At 43.5% G+C, this 22,500-nt stretch overlaps 1 protein-coding gene across 1 annotated transcript in view; it reads right to left on the bottom strand.

Annotated features, from left to right (window-relative positions):
- LOC137424161 (myoferlin-like) overlaps positions 1 to 21,145 on the bottom strand; it is a 281,368-nt gene extending 260,223 nt beyond the window's left edge. Inside the window, exons 1-2 of the mRNA XM_078773618.1 lie at positions 21,059 to 21,145; positions 8,223 to 8,266 (exon numbers count right to left, since the gene is read on the bottom strand). Coding sequence (XP_078629744.1) covers positions 8,223 to 8,266; positions 21,059 to 21,145 — 131 coding nt within the window. The remainder of the gene's footprint in view (positions 1 to 8,222; positions 8,267 to 21,058) is intronic.
- Between the last annotated feature and the right edge of the window lie 1,355 nt (positions 21,146 to 22,500).

Here is a 22,500-nt window from a genome sequence, read left to right as displayed (position 1 = left end):
GAAAGAGTGTGCGCAAGAGGATGCGCGAGAAAGGTGTGTAACGGACAGGTGCATGGGGAAAGAGTGCGCTGTCAAGAGTGAGGGAGAATGCACGCCTGTGGTGAGCGTTACAGAGGATGTAACGGGAGAGTGTGCGCAAGAGTGTGCGCGAGATAGGTGTGTAACGGACGGGTGCATGAGGAAAGAGTGTGCTGTCGAGAGTAAGGGTGAGTGCGTTGTCAAGAGTGGTGGTGAGAGTTGTGAGAGTGGCACGGAGCGTGAGTTGGTTGTGACAGGTGAGCGAGGATGTACACCTGGAATGGAAGGATGCACACCTGTAATGGTAGAGCGTGTGTGGGAATGCACACTTGAGTTGGTCGTGAGGCACGTGGTTGGGTGTGCGGGTTAGAGCACACCTGTGGTTGTCACAGAGGAGGTGACCGAGAAGGGGGTGCGAAGAGGTGTGTTGGTGAGGTGTGCGAGCGACGAATGTGTGCCAAGGTGTTCGGTGGTCAGGTGTGTGACCAAGTCGGTGAGCGGAATGAGTGTACCGAGGTGTGTAAGAAAAGGTACGACGAGGAGCATGGAAACGGCTGCATGTATGAGCAAGAAAGGGGTAGCGTATGCGTATAAGCATGCAGGTGAGGCATCGACGGTAACCGGGTTAGAGGTTAGAACGACTTATAGCCGAATCGGGCCCTCGGTGCGCGTCGGGCAGCTTCGCGTGCCGCGAGGACCAGCGGGGATCCGAACCACGGCGGTTTCGAAAGAACCGCCGTACGCGATCCACGCTGTGCCTCGCTTGGAACGGCCGCGTCCGGGCTCCACTAGGCGGAGCGGGCAGCCCGATAGGAAGGGTCGTCATGGCGACCACTTTCTATTGAGACGTGCCGGCAGGTCGAGATTGGGACATTGGATGGCTCCACGCCGAGGTGGTGCGTGGGATCTCGGCCCGGGTAAGCCCCCGTCCCTGCCACGAATGCGGGATGTGTCCAGCCGCTGGCACAAAACAACCCGTATTCATTGCTCGGCTGTACGAAGCCGGGCTTTAGAAGGGAATTGGCGCACCGAGAGGATCTAATAAGGAGACGGGTGATGAGGATAGTGTTTTGGCCCCGAAATTAGAAAAAGGCAAAATTTGATGATTGGCAGTAATGATTGGCAGATGATGGGTAGTAATTGGCAAATTTTTGATTTGTTGAAATTTGATGTGCAAAATTGGTAGTGGGAGATGCCCGATGTAGTGGGATGGCAACTCTGTCATCCCTCACAAACAGTGGGGCAAATGCACTATAGCTTATGGGGTGTATGGCAGTGAAAACTAGCCCGGGTGGGTTAGGATATATCGTGTGTAGGGATCTAGCGAAGATGACAGTAGGTAACGTTAAGATTAGTTAGTGACTGATACCTGTAGTGGGGACGCAGGTAGTTTAGTGTGGATGATAATGACGTGGGAGCGCAATAGTTTAAAGGGACGACTGGGAAGCGCAAATTTCAGAGGGGAGTAGTTAGCTGAGATGATGCCGTGTGTTTGAGGATTGAACAGGTGTGATTGCACAGGTGTGCAACTGAACAGGTGTGTGGAGCAGTGTATGAGGGAGTAGTGGTGATTGCGTGTTGTGATGACCAAATGGTCCAGGAAGAAAGGAGGGTGCAGGTGGCACCAGGTGTGAGGGCACAGGTGTGCAACAACAGGTGTATGTGGCTGTGTGGAATAAATGGTAGTGTGGAATATCTGGAGTATTGGAATGGATGGTCGTGGAGTGAGTATGGTGGAAATTGTGGAGTGGAGTGGATGGTGCGAAGGTGTGAATGGGGGAAGAGTGGACCCCCATCACGGATACCCGGGGCGGGTAGTGTAAGTGTTAGGTAGAGGGTACAGGTAAATTGTGGTTGGATATTGGCATCTGTGGTGCGGGTGAAAGAATGGTCTTTGGATGGGTGCATTAGTGTTGTGGAAATGGCTGGGCGTGTAGCCTGTTAGTGTGTGTAGTTGGTTGGGCGCTCCACCACTGTGAGGATGTCGGCCAGGTGAGGCCGCAGGTGGGCTCTGGGAGCCGGTAGTAGTTGTTGTGGATGGGGCCCGAGGATCCGGAGGACGGACCCGGGTAGCCCAGTGCCAGAGGGCACCGAGTGGGGTGACAGAGCCAGGAGGGGCTTTCCCCAGTTAGTTAGGTTAGGGTGAGGAGCTAGGTAAGCTCGGGTGGCAACTGCAGTGGTGGAGGTGTGCAGGTGGGTAGACCTGCTGGGAGAGCTACACGTCGCAGCCCAGAAATTGTGCGAGGGCACCGGGAGATGAATCGGGGGAGTGAGACCCCAAATTGAGGAGCACCACAATTTGGTAAATGGGAATTGGTTTTTAGAACCCATAGTGTAAGTTGGCCAATGGATTGGCAGGGAAAGACCCCGGGTAGTGTAAAGTGTGTTAATGTCATTTAGAAAGTAGTTAGGATGAAGACTCCTCGCACCATCTGCATCCACTCACCTGAGGTGACAGGAACTCCACACCATGCCATGTTTAATTATTTTTGATGCAGATGTTTGGAATGTGAGACGGATCATGACGTGGGTGTGACATTGTGCTTTGATGTTCCATCTCTGCCTCCTTATGAGGATTGATGATGAATTTGGTGATGGCAAATTTTGAAGTAGAGGGATTGTGGTGACGAATTTGGTATAGAGGAAATATGGGGAAGACGTGACAGTAGCGACGGATTGGTAATGTGTAGATTTTGTAAATATGGGGTAAGGGCAAGGGTAGTGTAGGTGACAGGGGGGTGACGTACGGTAGGGACGAGCTTTCTCACTTCGCCCTCCGTACGCATTTCGCCTTGCATTGCCTTATTGATGTGTACCCTTGTGACCTTACCCCTCGCTCATTTGTCTTTCCCCTTTTGTCTCCCACATGACCTGTGCGCCATTGGGTGCCAAGGGGAGCGTGCGTGAGTCCTCCATTGTGCGCCCGGAATTCCCAGAACCAGCTGTCTGCATCGATGCACCACATTATGGACCACATGTCTGTGGCCGAGCACCACCTATGGACCCCATAGGTTGGGGCATGGCCCCTCTGCTGGAACCGGCCATGAGGGCCCGAAATCTTGCTGGCGGACCTTGGCCACAGGGCACCGATGCCCCACAGGTGAACCACACGTAGTCGGCCCCTGTGGGCCATAAATAAAATAAAAACGGACACGTTAGGTGCATTCTTTTATTGCAAATAGGCCGCCAGCAAGGGAAGATGACAACACCAGGAAAATAATAATAACCAGCAGAGGGAGCCGAAGAGCAAGAGACCACCTGCAGGGTTAGGGGTTGTTGAATTTATTTTTTGTTGAACACTCTTGAACAATGGTGACTGCACCGATTGGTGCTTGGGTGCTTGTATTGGTGCGTTTTTGGGTGCTTTCATGGTGCGTCGATGCAGAGCAGACTGTCTCCCCCCCAGAAAGAACAATTACAGGTCCTGGGTTAGTCTTGTAAATAAAAGTAGCGTCAAGTGTAAATAATGCTTCCCACCGTCAGTGTATAGTTTGAAGACCATTCCGCAATTCGGTTAACTGTGGGCGTAAGTCTGTTAGGCAGGGTGCAATGGAGCAGCGGGACACATTTATTTATGTTTTAAAACTGTCGCACTCAGGGTCAGGTTAAAAGTAGAGGGAACTACACCTACGTGTCACACTAAATAAAAGTTGTAGGCCCGGGACGTGCCTAAGAGGAGGACGGTGCAGTGTTGCGGAGATGAGGACTGTATATTTTTTGATTGTGTGCTGTACTATTATTATTATTGTTTATTCTGCGCCCCCCTACCTCCGGAGCTGTGTAAAGGTGAAAGGGCATCCCATAATTAGTCCACAAGCATACACATCAGCCAAATAATAGAATACCCCTGTTGATAGTTATCTCTTATTCTGTGTTTTAGAGTAAGGCTGTGTCTCCCATTAATTGAAGTACTCCATTGCACCAGTGAAAGAGAATAGATCCCCTTTCCTTCCCATCCCCAAAATCTCCATTTCCTTTTACATCCCCTTCCGTCATTGCCGAGCCTCGATTGCCCATATTACCTCCCCTCCAAAATCACCATTGAACCTGTGCTCTCGTCGGAGAAGAAAGGCATGCCCGCCCGTCGTCATCAAGGGCGGAGCCAGAGGGTCGCGCGACCAACCAGGGCCGAGGTGAGCACCCCGATGGGCGTGTCCAAAAGGCCGGCGGCTTAATCGCCGGAGGCGCTATAAAAGGCGCGCACGCAAGTGAGTCGTGAGTTGGTCGTGGAGAGAGTCGTGAGGAGTCAGTCAGTGGAGTCGGTGGTCAGTTGGTTGCGTTGGTTGCGGTGAGGAGTCGGTGGTGGTGGTCAGTTGGTTGCGTTGGTTGCGGTGAGGAGTCGGTGGTAAAGAGTGAGTGGACCAATAACGAGTTGAGGGTTTGGACCAGACGAGTCGGACAAGGCCTGGCAAAGCACGCGACGTCCACAGCAGCCACAACAGCAGCTTGGGGGCCTGAACGGCGGTTTGGAGCAGGACCGTAAAGGAACGGCGGCTGCTAAACGCGCCGGTTGAGCTGCAGGACCCCCTTGGACCTCCCTCTCCCTCCAGCCATCCACCTCCTGCCTTTCCACCCTTCTTGTGTACGTGAGTTTGTTCTGTTTGTTCTGTCCTGGGTTAATTAAGCTTGTGTAGGTAAGCTAGAGATTTCACTGTGGCACCTGCATCTTATGTGCTTGTAAATAAACGTGACTGCTTTCTTTTTGCTTATGTGTGTAAATAGTCAATAAATTCAGTAGTATTTCCAAACCTTTCTTTGCCTTCGTTTTCCTCTTTGCATTCGTCATTTTATTCTTTTCCCTCATTGAGCAGCTGCGGTGCGATCCGGCCAACGTTTGGGTGGAATCGGGTGAGTCTGGGATCCTGTAACGGTCGCGGTTGGACCATCCGCTCGGCCCATCATAACATCTAAACCGCGATCAGTAACAATATATATATATATATATATATATATATATATATATATATATATATATATATATATATATATATATATATATATATATATATATATACGTAGTGTGTTCAAAAAGTATCCGACCTTTATTTTTCGTGCGTAAAAAAGAAGAAGCTAGGGAGGCGTTGATTGGTGCATGTATGTAGGCGATCCTAATGCGCACGCGTGAATTTTTTCCCACCTGCAGAAGCTGTCATTTGACGGCAGACCGCCGATGAGTGAGGACATGTAAGTGAGCGCCGTCGGATTTTCGTTTTTGACAAAATGACGGAAAAACTTGAACAACGCTACTGCATCAAATTTTGTGTTTCATCAAACTTGCATCAAAACTGCAACTTGGTTTCTGGGTCGTACCCATAAACCCAGGACTCATCGCCAGTGATCACTGTGTTGAGGAAGCTGGGATCGCTGTTCACAGTCTCCAGCATGTCCTGTGCGATCTCCAAACGGAGTTGCTTCTGCTCAATCGTTAGCAGCTTTGGTACGAATTTCGCTGAGATTCTCCTGAAGCCCAAATCCTCCTTCATAATGGAATGAACGGTGTTGAATCTTGCGGATCGTTTCCACTTGGGAATCACCAAGCTTTACACAAAATTTGATGCAGTAGCGTTGTTCAAGTTTTTCCGTCATTTTGTCAAAAACGAAAATCCGACGGCGCTCACTTACATGTCCTCACTCATCGGCGGTCTGCCGTCGAATGACAGTTTCTGCAGGTGGGAAAAAATTCACGCGTGCGCATTAGGATCGCCTACATACGTGCACCAATCAACGCCTCCCTAGCTTCTTTTTTTTTACGCACGAAAAATAAAGGTCGGATACTTTTTGAACACAGTAGTATATATTACTTGCCGAAAGCACCCGGCGTTGCCCGGATTCTTTTTGAATGAATTTACTACTATAATTCAGCTTTTACTCGCAGCCGTAGAAGATTGACTACTATAATCCAGCTCAGCTTTTAATTGCGAAATGGGCCCAGCCCAGCCGAAGCTGCCTCGACCGGCCTCGCCACCTAGCCTATAACCTTCCCGGGGCCCGGCCCAACATTTTTGGTTCTTTTTGAATGAATTTACTACCATAATTGAGCTTTTACTCGCTGCCATAGAAGATTGACTACGATAATTCAGCTCAGCTTTTAATTGCGAAATGGGCCCGGCCCAGCCGAGGTGGGCCTCAACCGGTCTCGCCACCTAGCCTGAAACTTTCCCGGGGCCCGTCCCGACATTTTTTGTATTAGAGGTTTCCTCCTATCTTTCACCATTCATGAGATTAGCTTGCGCAGACAAGCAAACAAAAACTTTCTTTTATAATATAGAGAGATAAAGCAGGAGTGTCTGTCCGCTGTCCGTCCCGAACTACTCCCTCAGTTTTGTGGCAGGCCACACCAAATCTTCTCTGGAAACCTTTGGGGTCTCAGCGGGTGTCCTGTGTGTGGGACACCCGCTGGGTGGGACGTTTCATAGATTCCGCAATAAAATTACGATTTTGAGTTTCAATACGTACAGTGTTTCCTATCCGCCCTTGCTCACCAGCAGATGTCTGTATTGGTTATCACATCAGAACAGAATTTATCTTCGTTTACTTCCCGAGTGTTTGTAACATTGTATTTTGTTATATTAATGGTATAGTGATAATTTGTGAATGGAATGACGTGCTGTTTGGAATGAAAATAGAGAGAGATTGAGTTTAAAGGAGATTAAGGAAATGATGTGAGAAATGGGTGGGGAAGAAGGAAAGGTTCTGCTATGTGTGCCCGCTGACTGTGCATGTCCAGGACTGACACGTGTCCGCTGTGCGGGTGAGTTAGAGGCCGTAAATATGCCCGTATTTGGATATTCGCCAAAATTGAATTGATTCCTTCTTGTTAAATACCCATCCAGTCCATCAAGTTTTGTCCGAACCCGTCCACAACTTTTTGAACTATCATCCAGAATTTATATCGTTTTTATTCCCATCTCTCAATTGCCGAGGAATCATTTAAAAAGTTAAATAATTCTCGTATCCGGATTCGGATCTTCACCAAAATCAAATCAATTCTTCCTTGTCACACACCCAACATGTCCACCAAGTTTCAGTCAAATCCGTCCATAACTTTTTGAAACCGTGCTATATAATCGGTTTTAGCCCGATCACTTAATGGCGAAGAAGCACTTACAATTCTAGTATCCAAATCCGGATCCGGATCTTCACCAAAATCTAATCTTTCATCCTTTTCACATACCCAACCTCTCCACCAAATTTTGTCTGAATCCGTCCACAACTCTTTGAGATATCTTGTTCACAAACAAACAGACAGACAGCTAGGGGTGAAAACATAACCTCCTTCCACCTTTGGTGGTGGAAGTAATAAAGAGTTTTCTTGCCTGAGACTAACTTAAGCACAATTGTGAAATCGATATATTATTTCCACTTCCTTATCCCATGTGTTATGGATTCGTCACTTCCGTTGTGGTGGTTTGCATCCACTGTAAATATTTCTGATTTCATGTACTATTATTGTTTTCAAAAGGTTTGTTGTCCATGAACTGTTTTCAAAAGGTAAAAAAATTAATGTTAAAAGAAACAGGAAACCGGATCGGGAACCGGACGACAAAGAGGAAGAAGGGAGAAAAAGGGCGGACTTTGACTCGCGCAGGACTTGTGCTTCGCTCGCGGTTTTGTCTCTTTTCGACCATCTCCACCGCATTCAGACGTCGATCTGGGGCGTGTGTGTGACGTGGCTTTTTGAAGGTTAATTCGTCCATACCCGAGGGTGTGATCTCTCAGTCGCCTTGAGGGCGCCTTTGTGCAGCTTCGGCTGTGTGACTGTTCTTGCCATCCGCATGGGATTCTGGTCTCGATTGGACATCGTTCTGGCGATCGCTGGAGCGAAGCAATGTTGGCTTGAAGCCGGGAATAAGAGACATTGGGGAATGTTCTTGTTTCACTCATTTGGAGCACAGTGAGTTCTATATTACAAAACTGATGGTACCATCATAGGACATATTGATTGTACTTTTGAATACTATTATTGTTGTACTGTTATTCTTGTGTGATCTTAATACAATATTTGTTTGTGAGTAACAATTGGGGTGGCTTCTCCATTGATCTTTGACATACAGAATAACACATTTTTCTGCCGTGACTCCTCTCGGGGCTCGGAGGTACACCGTGACCAGGGGGTCGGGGAGGAGCACGTAACACATGATTATGATGAATATAATAATAACTTGTTGAGATATTCACAGAAACAAAATGCAGAACCAACCTACCTGTCGAGCACTGTAATCTTCATTTTTTCACACATTGATGGGAACTGAAACACAATGAACACATCAAGAGTTATGACAGTTTTTATTGAAAACTAATATGTTTAACTGGACCAATATAATTTAAAAAATTAGAAATCTAACAGTCTACAGCAGTGGATTCGTCACGTGATCTTAAAATAGACATACTATATTAACCTATTGAAATCTCTGCAGGGGTGGCTGTTCATGATCAGGATGGGGCTGTAAAACAACCAAACAAGAACAAATAAACTGGAATTTTCAGCTTCCTTCCCTCAAAGCTAGTTTTGCAGGGAAACAATGCCATTTGAATGTGTTTCCTGGTCCCAGAAAGCATTGGAGAGAAGGATAGGACCGAGAGGTAAATTGGGGAGCAAGACGAATCTCCTGTGAGCCCTACAGAAAGGGAGGGAAAATACGCAAGGTAAATTTGCACCTCCCCCCCCCCCCTCGCCCCACACACCTGTATTGACGAAAGGGTGGGAGAACAGGGACCGTTACAGAGAGGAGGCATGGGGGACCCAGAGTTACATTTCAACCAATAGAGGGCGGAGTTATATTAAATCACGGCCAGATTAGAAAGCTTGGCCGCCATCATCGTTCCGGGCAAAATTTCATGTAAGGTACTTGAAACTGAAATATGCTGTAAAGCTGCCAACTTGTACTTGGTTGTACCAACTGAAGAGAAACAGTGGAATTTCCTTTCATAAGTGAGTAGTGTAATAGAGTACATAACGCCATAGAGTACCTATAATATCAAACGATAACGAGGAGTTAGTCGTACTTTACTACTAGGCCATGACCATATGTTAAAATTAACCGTAGTCGTAAACTGACTAACATCAACATTGTTTAACTTTAAGCCAAACAATCGACGAGTTGGTTAAATCATGCATCAGTTCAACATTAAAGTGAATAATCGGAGAAATAAAAATAGGGCCGCAGGTCCTGAAGCTCACCTGGATCAGGAGCAACAGTCACTCACTCTAAGCCCCGCAGATCCCCTCAGACCCAGATTTTTATGCCCTGAACAAACTTTGGTACAGCATGGCCGATGAAGGTTGTGATTAAGTTTCATCAAAATCGTGCGCTTGGTTCAAGCGATAATGATTGAAGTGTTTATTCATTCACCCACTCACTCACTGACTGACTTACCTACGGACACTGTTCGACCACATAAGCTCACCGGACTGACTAAAGTCCAGGTGAGATAAAAACGAGTTTCATTCACCTGGTGAAAAGTCACAGTAGTTTTAGGAATCCTCTTTAACATACACGAATGTCAGTAAGTAGGTGGGTGTGGTGGGGGACCCATTTATTTTACATCAATTAATTATAAAAAGGAGAAAATATCAATTAAGTGTCTCATAATTCCTACCTCAAATTGAGTGTTACGTCACAAAATGCGGGATATGATTTTACATTGACCATTTCACAGGGAACCACTAAACTGGGAATCACAGGGAACCACTAAACTGGGAATCACAGGGAATCACTAAACTGGGAATCACAGGAAATCACTAAACTGGGAATCACAGGGAATCACTAAACTGGGAATCACAGGGAATCACTGGGTTATTGGATTCCATGAAACCCATTATTTCATTAATAATTAGAAACTTTCCTTCATTACCACTACTGTGTGCTAAACTGAATCTTTTCTAGAGAACTCTGGACCAGAGAAACAGAACAAATGATAATATTATTATTATCATTATTGATAATTTCGATTATCGATTATTATTGATAATATTAATGAATGATTATATTAATATTATGATAATAATGTTCTTAAAAAACAATATTAACACCAATAAGGTCCCACCTCCCCAAGGGGTTTTTCCTCCTTGAACAAACATCGAGTCAACGTTTATAAATAGCTTATCATGGCGTTTTCGTGGGTGCAAACGGCCTCTACCGAAGTAAAAAATATTATAAACCACAAACACGTATAATTAGCTTTTTAAACAGTCGCTAATGCTATTTATAACACTAAATGAAGAAATTTGGAGGAATCCGGACATCCGTGAGGTAAATTTTACTTACAGAACTGAGCGAAGATCTGCTGTACTCTATATACCACACAAGGGTTGGGTTAATAACATGTCCCTTCCTGCTGCTACCGTGGCGTTTTTCGTAGCGAACTTTTGAAACTCGCTCCTGCTGTTTAACACGAAACTGAAAGGGAGGAAGCCCGGGTTGTGCTCATTTACCAAGCAGCTAGGTAGCGCTTGCCAAGCCAGCCGTTCCTTAACTATTCTGACTGTAGTGCTTGCTCGAATGCTTAAACCACTTGACGATCTCTTCACAAGAAACTTGGTAAATGAACACACACTCAATGTTGTTGAGACTCCACCATAGATCGACTGTAATCTATATACCCCAAAGTGGAATGACCCTTCCTGCCGCTCCCGTAGAGAGCAGGTGTACTAGTACTTAAAAAGGCAGGGAGACCGAATTAATAATGGAGAACTAGTGGATTAGAGCAAAGCCTTTCAACAGAGTTTTCACATGAAAACGAGGAGGCACATCTGGGTTCTCCGAGCTTGCTTAACCCAAATGGTGATGGCACGCCACCGTTCAATTCTGGCCATCTGATTTGTAAGTGCAGAATTGGGAGTACACAGTCCAGTTGGTGGATGGATGCAAGTCTATGTGGGGCTCCAAGGCTCAGATGGCAACTCGAGTCGCAAATTTTATGACTCGCGAATTGACTTGAGACTTGCCCTTAAAGACTTGAGACTTGACATGAGAGTGTAGACTTGCCATGCCATCTGCTGTGCCATTGTTTGTAAACCATGAAGGCCCGGAGACCCACACTGTGTCAAGGCAAAATAGGCCAAGTTTCTTTCCTTTCTTGGTGGGCCACAAGGGTCATTTATTTGTGTTTCTGTGGGCCATGAAGGCCTAATGCCCATTTAAAGGCCACATGGGACCTTTAGAGCAATTTTGTTGTTGAGCCTTGAAGGCCTCACAAACTCCAGTTGTGGAGAGGATATTTGGTCACTGAGGACACTTGTAGTGCCGGGACTCTGGGCCCTGATAGACAGCGTTAGGGGTGAACAGCGTTAGGGATGAACACCGTTTCTAAAGTTTTGCATGCAGGATTGTAGACTAGGGTTGAGTTCAGTTTTAAACGATTCGGTAAGTTGATTTAGGTTCCACCTTGCTCCACCCCCCCTCCCCCCCCCCCGCCCCCACTTCTGGGTGCAGACTCGAGAGAGAATGAGAGAATGAAGAAGGACGGTGGGGGTAGTATTGTGGAAATGATTTTTAGTGGTTAACTATGCATAGCCCAGTTTAGTTATTCCCATTGTAAATGTAATAGATAAAGCATTACGTAATTAATCATGACATAAGATTTACTAAACTTTATTTCTAGACAGATGATGTGCACCTTCCCCAATACATGTCTACAAAAAGTGCCATCCCTTTGAGATTTATTTCATGTTCTACCCTCCATAATCTGTTTTTTTAATGTCCTTTTTGGCATTTGCGTAAGTGATGAAGCAGCAGTTTAAGTGGGAGAAACAGTTCCAGATCCATAGCCGCTGCAAAAAACAACTGGACCATTGTGGTGAAAGGCCGGGGAATGGTTGACAACCCCCAGTCTGGTCTTTGACTCAATGGTGAGTGAGCGTGGAGGGGAGTTGGCATCATAGCATAAGGTGGGGGCCGGATATTATGAAGGCAAGTACGCCAGGCATAAGCGAGGAGATACCCGGATGCCTCTGCCAAGCTGCATCACTCTACAGGGTTGACCAATGAGAGCCACACCTCCACCCTGCCAGCCACGCCTCTCCTCCTCCTCCTCCTCACATGCAGACCGCAGCTGCTGCAAGGACGTGTCGAGGCTACCACTTGATTCGGTTTCACGCTGTATCTCATGGCACAACTCGGTTATTTCCTGTCTCATCCCTCTATCTGTTGTCTATCTCCAGGGGAATGATTGGGCCTAATAAGGCATAGAAAAATTAAAGCTATTCCGATTGTTCATTATCTTGCCAAAACGAAGTTTTTGCAAGATGTATTAGTCAGTTTGTATGTTTGTTTGTTATCTTGCCAAAACGAAGTTTTTGCAAGATGTATTAGTCAGCTTGTATGTTTGTTTTTTTGTTTGTTTTTATCTTGCCAAAACGAAGTTTTTGCAAGATGTATTAGTCAGCTTGTATGTTTGTTTTTTTGTTTGTTTTTTTGTTTGTTTTTTTGTTTTTTTGTTTGTGGTTAATCATTTTTTTTCACGTTTAGATCACTCTGTAGACCACAGTTATTATTGGAAACTCCTGTAACTTCGCATATCAGAGTCCTATAGAGATACCCTTCAGCACACAAAATTTTGAAGGTCAAGGTCAAAGGTCAAGGTCACTTTGTGGTCAATCATGGAGGTCGACGAAACCCTTATTTTTTGAGTAACTTGATCGGATCGTCTCCAAACTTCATGGGAATCTAGTATATGGTCCGGCGCTCAGCTGATTAGTTTTTGGTGGCGATCGGCCTTGACCTTCATGGTTAGCGCTGGAGGTCGAAAATTATTGACCCCAAGGTCAAATGTTGAAACCCTTATTTTTTGAGTAACTTTGATCGGATCGTCTCCAAACTTCATGGGAATCTAGTATATGGTCCGGCGCTCAGCTGATTAGTTTTTGGTGGCGATCGGCCTTGACCTTCATGGTTAGCGCTGGAGGTCGAAAATTATTGACCCCAAGGTCAAATGTTGAAATCGTAGGTACCATATCTTCGCATATCTTCGCATGTAACTTCGCATATCAGAGTCCTATAGAGATACCCTTCAGCACACAAAATTTTGAAGGTCAAGGTCAAAGGTCAAGGTCACTTTGTGGTCAATCATGGAGGTCGACAAAACCCTTATTTTTTGAGTAACTTTGATCGGATCGTCTCCAAACTTCATGGGAATCTAGTATATGGTCCGGCGCTCAGCTGATTAGTTTTTGGTGGCGATTGGCCTTGACCTTCATGGTTAGCGCTGGAGGTCGAAAATTATTGACCCCAAGGTCAAATGTTGAAATCCTTATTTTTTGAGTAACTTTGATCGGATCGTCTCCAAACTTCATGGGAATCTAGTATATGGTCCGGCGCTCAGCTGATTAGTTTTTGGTGGCGATCGGCCTTGACCTTCATGGTTAGCGCTGGAGGTCGAAAATTATTGACCCCAAGGTCAAATTTTGAAATCGTAGGTACCATATCGAGTAATACCTCATATGAATGCCCTTGATGAGTGCTTCCCAGATCTGTAAACAGTTTGACGCTATGACGTCATTTGATGACATGACGAAAAAACGGAATTTTCATGAAAAAATTATTTCCTCAGTTCTCATCAAAATCTTTCAATATTTCATGTGCGTTGGTCATGAAGACATACTATTCACCATACGAAATTATTAAGGTCAAGGTCAAAGGTCAAGGTCACTTTGCGGTCAATCATGGAGGTCAACGAAACCCTTATTTTTTGAGTAACTTTGATCTTATGATCTCCAAACTTGGTGGGTATATAGGGTGTGGTATGGCGCTCAGTTGATTAGTTTTTGGTGTCGATCGGCCTTGACCTTCAAGGTCATTTTGAAGGTCATTCAATTTTGACCAAAAGGTAAAATTTTCAAGTTTCAGTTACCATATCGAGTAGTACCTCAAATTGAAGCCCTTGTTGAGTGCTTTCCAAACATATAACTAGTTTGACAATGTGACGTCATTTGACGGCGTTATGACGAAAAAACTGCACTTTTCATGTATATTGTATTGCTTTAGTTCGCATTGTTTAGGTCACTCTGTAGAGCACAGTTCCCTTTGGAAACTCTTGTAAGTTCGCATATCAGAGTCTTTTAGAGATACCCTTTAGCACACAAAATTATGAAGGTCAAGGTCAAAGGTCAAGGTCACTTGGCAAGATACGGTTCACCCTGTGGGTGACATATGTTTATTATCTTGCCAAAACGAAGTTTTTGCAAGATGTATTAGTCAGCTTGTATGTTTGTTTTTATCTTGCCAAAACGAAGTTTTTGCAAGATGTATTAGTCAGCTTGTATGTTTGTTTTTTTGTTTGTTTTTTTGTTTTTTTGTTTGTGGTTAATCATTTTTTTTCACGTTTAGATCACTCTGTAGACCACAGTTATTATTGGAAACTCCTGTAACTTCGCATATCAGAGTCCTATAGAGATACCCTTCAGCACACAAAATTTTGAAGGTCAAGGTCAAAGGTCAAGGTCACTTTGTGGTCAATCATGGAGGTCGACGAAACCCTTATTTTTTGAGTAACTTTGATCGGATCGTCTCCAAACTTCATGGGAATCTAGTATATGGTCCGGCGCTCAGCTGATTAGTTTTTGGTGGCGATCGGCCTTGACCTTCATGGTTAGCGCTGGAGGTCGAAAATTATTGACCCCAAGGTCAAATTTTGAAATCGTAGGTACCATATCGAGTAATACCTCATATGAATGCCCTTGATGAGTGCTTCCCAGATCTGTAAACAGTTTGACGCTATGACGTCATTTGATGACGTCATGACGAAAAAACGGAATTTTCATGAAAAAATTATTTCCTCAGTTCTCATCAAAATCTTTCAATATTTCATGTGCGTTGGTCATGAAGACATACTATTCACCATACGAAATTATTAAGGTCAAGGTCAAAGGTCAAGGTCACTTTGCGGTCAATCATGGAGGTCAACGAAACCCTTATTTTTTGAGTAACTTTGATCTTATGATCTCCAAACTTGGTGGGTATATAGGGTGTGGTATGGCGCTCAGTTGATTAGTTTTTGGTGTCGATCGGCCTTGACCTTCAAGGTCATTTTGAAGGTCATTCAATTTTGACCAAAAGGTAAAATTTTCAAGTTTCAGTTACCATATCGAGTAGTACCTCAAATTGAAGCCCTTGTTGAGTGCTTTCCAAACATATAACTAGTTTGACAATGTGACGTCATTTGACGGCGTTATGACGAAAAAACTGCACTTTTCATGTATATTGTATTGCTTTAGTTCGCATTGTTTAGGTCACTCTGTAGAGCACAGTTCCCTTTGGAAACTCTTGTAAGTTCGCATATCTGAGTCTTTTAGAGATACCCTTTAGCACACAAAATTATGAAGGTCAAGGTCAAAGGTCAAGGTCACTTGGCAAGATACGGTTCACCCTGTGGGTGACATATGTTTATTTTGTTTGTTTTTTTGTTTTTTTTTTGTTTTTTTGTTTGTGGTTAATCATTTTTTTTCACGTTTAGATCACTCTGTAGACCACAGTTATTATTGGAAACTCCTGTAACTTCGCATATCAGAGTCCTATAGAGATACCCTTCAGCACACAAAATTTTGAAGGTCAAGGTCAAAGGTCAAGGTCACTTTGTGGTCAATCATGGAGGTCGACGAAACCCTTATTTTTTGAGTAACTTTGATCGGATCGTCTCCAAACTTCATGGGAATCTAGTATATGGTCCGGCGCTCAGCTGATTAGTTTTTGGTGGCGATCGGCCTTGACCTTCATGGTTAGCGCTGGAGGTCGAAAATTATTGACCCCAAGGTCAAATGTTGAAACCCTTATTTTTTGAGTAACTTTGATCGGATCGTCTCCAAACTTCATGGGAATCTAGTATATGGTCCGGCGCTCAGCTGATTAGTTTTTGGTGGCGATCGGCCTTGACCTTCATGGTTAGCGCTGGAGGTCGAAAATTATTGACCCCAAGGTCAAATTTTGAAATCGTAGGTACCATATCGAGTAATACCTCATATGAATGCCCTTGATGAGTGCTTCCCAGATCTGTAAACAGTTTGACGCTATGACGTCATTTGATGACGTCATGACGAAAAAACGGAATTTTCATGAAAAAATTATTTCCTCAGTTCTCATCAAAATCTTTCAATATTTCATGTGCGTTGGTCATGAAGACATACTATTCACCATACGAAATTATTAAGGTCAAGGTCAAAGGTCAAGGTCACTTTGCGGTCAATCATGGAGGTCAACGAAACCCTTATTTTTTGAGTAACTTTGATCTTATGATCTCCAAACTTGGTGGGTATATAGGGTGTGGTATGGCGCTCAGTTGATTAGTTTTTGGTGTCGATCGGCCTTGACCTTCAAGGTCATTTTGAAGGTCATTCAATTTTGACCAAAAGGTAAAATTTTCAAGTTTCAGTTACCATATCGAGTAGTACCTCAAATTGAAGCCCTTGTTGAGTGCTTTCCAAACATATAACTAGTTTGACAATGTGACGTCATTTGACGGCGTTATGACGAAAAAACTGCACTTTTCATGTATATTGTATTGCTTTAGTTCGCATTGTTTAGGTCACTCTGTAGAGCACAGTTCCCTTTGGAAACTCTTGTAAGTTCGCATATCAGAGTCTTTTAGAGATACCCTTTAGCACACAAAATTATGAAGGTCAAGGTCAAAGGTCAAGGTCACTTGGCAAGATACGGTTCACCCTGTGGGTGACATATGTTTATTTTGTTTTTTTTTTTGTTTTTTTTTTGTTTTTTTGTTTGTGGTTAATCATTTTTTTTCACGTTTAGATCACTCTGTAGACCACAGTTATTATTGGAAACTCCTGTAACTTCGCATATCAGAGTCCTATAGAGATACCCTTCAGCACACAAAAGTTTGAAGGTCAAGGTCAAAGGTCAAGGTCACTTTGTGGTCAATCATGGAGGTCGACGAAACCCTTATTTTTTGAGTAACTTTGATCGGATCGTCTCCAAACTTCATGGGAATCTAGTATATGGTCCGGCGCTCAGCTGATTCGTTTTTGGTGGCGATCGGCCTTGACCTTCATGGTTAGCGCTGGAGGTCGAAAATTATTGACCCCAAGGTCAAATGTTGAAACCCTTATTTTTTGAGTAACTTTGATCGGATCGTCTCCAAACTTCATGGGAATCTAGTATATGGTCCGGCGCTCAGCTGATTAGTTTTTGGTGGCGATCGGCCTTGACCTTCATGGTTAGCGCTGGAGGTCGAAAATTATTGACCCCAAGGTCAAATGTTGAAATCGTAGGTACCATATCTTCGCATATCTTCGCATGTAACTTCGCATATCAGAGTCCTATAGAGATACCCTTCAGCACACAAAATTTTGAAGGTCAAGGTCAAAGGTCAAGGTCACTTTGTGGTCAATCATGGAGGTCGACAAAACCCTTATTTTTTGAGTAACTTTGATCGGATCGTCTCCAAACTTCATGGGAATCTAGTATATGGTCCGGCGCTCAGCTGATTAGTTTTTGGTGGCGATCGGCCTTGACCTTCATGGTTAGCGCTGGAGGTCGAAAATTATTGACCCCAAGGTCAAATGTTGAAATCCTTATTTTTTGAGTAACTTTGATCGGATCGTCTCCAAACTTCATGGAAATCTAGTATATGGTCCGGCGCTCAGCTGATTAGTTTTTGGTGGCGATCGGCCTTGACCTTCATGGTTAGCGCTGGAGGTCGAAAATTATTGACCCCAAGGTCAAATTTTGAAATCGTAGGTACCATATCGAGTAATACCTCATATGAATGCCCTTGATGAGTGCTTCCCAGATCTGTAAACAGTTTGACGCTATGACGTCATTTGATGACGTCATGACGAAAAAACGGAATTTTCATGAAAAAATTATTTCCTCAGTTCTCATCAAAATCTTTCAATATTTCATGTGCGTTGGTCATGAAGACATACTATTCACCATACGAAATTATTAAGGTCAAGGTCAAAGGTCAAGGTCACTTTGCGGTCAATCATGGAGGTCAACGAAACCCTTATTTTTTGAGTAACTTTGATCTTATGATCTCCAAACTTGGTGGGTATATAGGGTGTGGTATGGCGCTCAGTTGATTAGTTTTTGGTGTCGATCGGCCTTGACCTTCAAGGTCATTTTGAAGGTCATTCAATTTTGACCAAAAGGTAAAATTTTCAAGTTTCAGTTACCATATCGAGTAGTACCTCAAATTGAAGCCCTTGTTGAGTGCTTTCCAAACATATAACTAGTTTGACAATGTGACGTCATTTGACGGCGTTATGACGAAAAAACTGCACTTTTCATGTATATTGTATTGCTTTAGTTCGCATTGTTTAGGTCACTCTGTAGAGCACAGTTCCCTTTGGAAACTCTTGTAAGTTCGCATATCAGAGTCTTTTAGAGATACCCTTTAGCACACAAAATTATGAAGGTCAAGGTCAAAGGTCAAGGTCACTTGGCAAGATACGGTTCACCCTGTGGGTGACATATGTTTATTTGTTTGTTTTTTTGTTTTTTTGTTTGTGGTTAATCATTTTTTTTTCACGTTTAGATCACTCTGTAGACCACAGTTATTATTGGAAACTCCTGTAACTTCGCATATCAGAGTCCTATAGAGATACCCTTCAGCACACAAAATTTTGAAGGTCAAGGTCAAAGGTCAAGGTCACTTTGCGGTCAATCATGGAGGTCAACGAAACCCTTATTTTTTGAGTAACTTTGATCGGATCGTCTCCAAACTTCATGGGAATCTAGTATATGGTCCGGCGCTCAGCTGATTAGTTTTTGGTGGCGATCGGCCTTGACCTTCATGGTTAGCGCTGGAGGTCGAAAATTATTGACCCCAAGGTCAAATTACGAAACCCTTATTTTTTGAGTAACTTTGATCTTATGATCTCCAAACTTGGTGGGTATATAGGGTGTGGTATGGCGCTCAGTTGATTAGTTTTTGGTGTCGATCGGCCTTGACCTTCAAGGTCATTTTGAAGGTCATTCAATTTTGACCAAAAGTTAAATTTTCAAGTTTCAGTTACCATATCGAGTAGAACCTCAAATTGAAGCCCTTGTTGAGTGCTTTCCAAACATATAACTAGTTTGACAATGTGACGTCATTTGACGGCGTTATGACGAAAAAACTGCACTTTTCATGTATATTGTATTGCTTTAGTTCGCATTGTTTAGGTCACTCTGTAGAGCACAGTTCCCTTTGGAAACTCTTGTAAGTTCGCATATCAGAGTCTTTTAGAGATACCCTTTAGCACACAAAATTATGAAGGTCAAGGTCAAAGGTCAAGGTCACTTTGCGGCCAATCATGGAGGTCGACGAAACACTAATTTTTTGAGTAACTTTGATCGGATCGTCTCCAAACTTCATGGGAATCTAGTATATGGTCCGGCGCTCAGCTGATTAGTTTTTGGTGGCGATCGGCCTTGACCTTCATGGTTAGCGCTGGAGGTCGAAAATTATTGACCCCAAGGTCAAATTTTGAAATCGTAGGTACCATATCGAGTAATACCTCATATGAATGCCCTTGATGAGTGCTTCCCAGATCTGTAAACAGTTTGATGCTATGACGTCATTTGATGACGTCATGACGAAAAAACGGAATTTTCATGAAAAAATTATTTCCTCAGTTCTCATCAAAATCTTTCAATATTTCATGTGCGTTGGTCATGAAGACATACTATTCACCATACGAAATTATTAAGGTCAAGGTCAAATGGCAAGATACGGTTCACCCTGTGGGTGACATATGTTTATTGTTTTGTTTGGCACATATGTTCGGTAGTGGGTAAGGAGTTTTGTTGGTCGCATCATTTATTGTTATTGCTTCTTTCTTGTATTCCCGTTAATATTAAATATACCTGGTCTCAGTGAATTTGAACGACAATGATCGTTCTTGCAATTAGACAAATCAGTTGAAAACATGTTTTCACCAAACATGAAAGATCACCAAACAAAGATAACCTTCAAGTGAGGTAGTGTTCCATTGTTTTTCTTGCAATATTTTATGCTGTAATTTAGCAATGAAGAAAAGACTTTATGCTAGTGATGAAGAAGAAGCTATACTTTGGCGATGAAGATGAGGCCATGCAAGTTCCCATTCCAGAATGTGCAGGTGCTTGTGTGGCTTGAGTTCCCATCTCCCGAGGAAAGATCTTGCACTCTTCTTCATCTCTCAATGAGCATCCATTACATTGGTCGGTACTGTGCTCTCATTCTTTTGACATATATTTTGATGGATTTTTCTACCTGTACATTTAAAAATATAAATACATATCTAGGAAAGTGGAGCAAATCAGAACATAAATTGGAACCACAAACCTGCAGTTTAGAAATACTTTGGGTCTGAATTGTCCCGAACGCGCATGCGCAAAGAGGATTAAGGTAATTTTTTTTAGTTTCTCTGCTGGTCTGGTGGTCAAACAAAATTGAAAATCATTCAAACATGAAACTTACTGTTTTTAAGGATGTCATAATGGACACAAACAACAGACACAAATAACACATGTAATGTGTTAAATAAGGCAGTGCTACATCCTGACTATGCCCGTGGATTACATTGCATGTGTGGGACGTTTTACTCATTTTGACAACAGCGGCCACTGATTATTACAAACCGCTCGGGGTTGTACTGTACTTACTACTCGTTTGATATTTACTCAAACATTGCAACATCTATTCCCGCCCAACCCCTCTTTTTCCAATGTTATTCTTCTGAAAAGAATAACATTTTCTAAAAGATGCTGTGGGATCTTTAGCATGCATCCAATGCTAGCAGAAAACACCTCCAGATCAATGTCTCTCCAGAAGACACCATACTCATCGATACAGGTGCACTGTCTGCAAAGCACCTGGGCAATGGTTTATAGTCAGGTTGGATATTGAACCCAGACTATACAACTCAATAATTAGTATGCTACCTCTGAGTTAACGTGCCAGCACCACACATTATATTTCTGTAAAGATGTTGATATATACCTGGAATGAAAAAAAAGTGTACTGTACTTCCATTATGTCATACTTTCCCCTTTCACTATTCCATATTAATAAAGTGTCCATTTATAATTCTGACAACACCAAGTAATGTATCTTTACTTACGGTAGCAGGAATTTTGATGACTTGGTTGAACTCGGGTTGCGCATCTCTTTTAACAACCTTCGTGGAAACCTGAATTGCAACATTCATGTTACAAATATGCAGCAGAAGTATATGCGTTAAATGATATTCAAGATTAATTAAAAATATATACAAATGCAAGAGGTTTTGAGGGTTGTTCCAAAGGTTATATGATTAATATAGTCACAATAGTCAAAGGCACACCGAGGCTTTTGCTTATTTTTCAATGAACAAGTGTGATAATTGCATCACAAGCATCAGAAAGTATACACCATCTCTTGGAGGGATGTTTGCTGGAGGTCCAATCTGTTAGTGTTAGTTGGAGGCCATAAAATATCCATGGTGTTTCTGCGAAAAGTAGGCAAGTTAGTTATCGCCAACATCATGGTCTAATCCAAATAGGGATTGTCAAGTATTGAGAAAGCAAGGAGAGCAATATTGGAAAATAGTCAGAAGAAAACAGAGAGACCATCGACCTGCCTGTGATGCGAGAGCAACAGGTCCGGTGTTTTAGCATCATGAAAGATTCAAATATTTTTGAGAGTTTCACATTCTACAGAATCCAGGAAAGAGAGCAAGGGACAGACAGAGAGAGTGAGGGACAGACAGAGAGAGTGAGGGACAGACAGAGAGAGTGAGGGACAGAGAGAGAGCAAGAGAGAGAGAGCGAGACAGACAGAGACACAGAGAGAGACAGAGACACAGAGAGAGACAGAGACACAGAGAGAGACAGAGACACAGAGAGAGACAGAGACACAGAGAGAGACAGAAACACAGAGAGAGACAGAGACACAGAGAGAGACAGAGACACAGCGAGAGACAGAGAGAGAGACAAAGACACAGAGAGAGACAGAGACACAGAGAGAGACAGAGACACAGAGAGAGGCAGAGACACAGAGAGAGACAGAGACAGAGACACAGAGAGAGGCAGAGACACAGAGAGAGACAGAGACACAGAGAGAGACAGAGACACAGAGAGAGACAGAGAAACAGAGAGAGACACAGAGAGAGACAGCGACACAGAGAGAGACATAGAGACAGAGAGAGGTGATGTGATGTGATGTTCGGGTGCCAGCCCGTAACAGAGAACAGTTCTCCATTTTCCAGCTGTGGACGAAGGCCTTGTTGACTGAGTAGTTCTCAATTTCCAAGGAAAGTCTTGGATCAACGGATGATGCTGCTTGCTGCTGGCTTTGGAGGCCAACCTTACTATGTGGTCAGCCCAGCAAAGGTCGTGGTTGATGGTGAGGCTATTAGTTAAAGAGACTGAACCTCTTGCAGTGGGTCGATCACAAATAAAATGGATATGTGGGTTTGTCACAAACTCTTCTCCACTCTTCAGACCGATTTCTAATCATTTTAACATGAAAAACATGACATTTCTTACTTTATTTTGCAATCTCCTCGATCCATCGACATCCTTC

This window comes from Myxine glutinosa, chromosome 3, assembly GCF_964187855.1.
Source record: "Myxine glutinosa chromosome 3, kmMyxGlut1.1, whole genome shotgun sequence".
Taxonomy (NCBI): domain Eukaryota; kingdom Metazoa; phylum Chordata; class Myxini; order Myxiniformes; family Myxinidae; genus Myxine; species Myxine glutinosa.
This window is presented reverse-complemented; position numbering and strand designations above follow the sequence as displayed.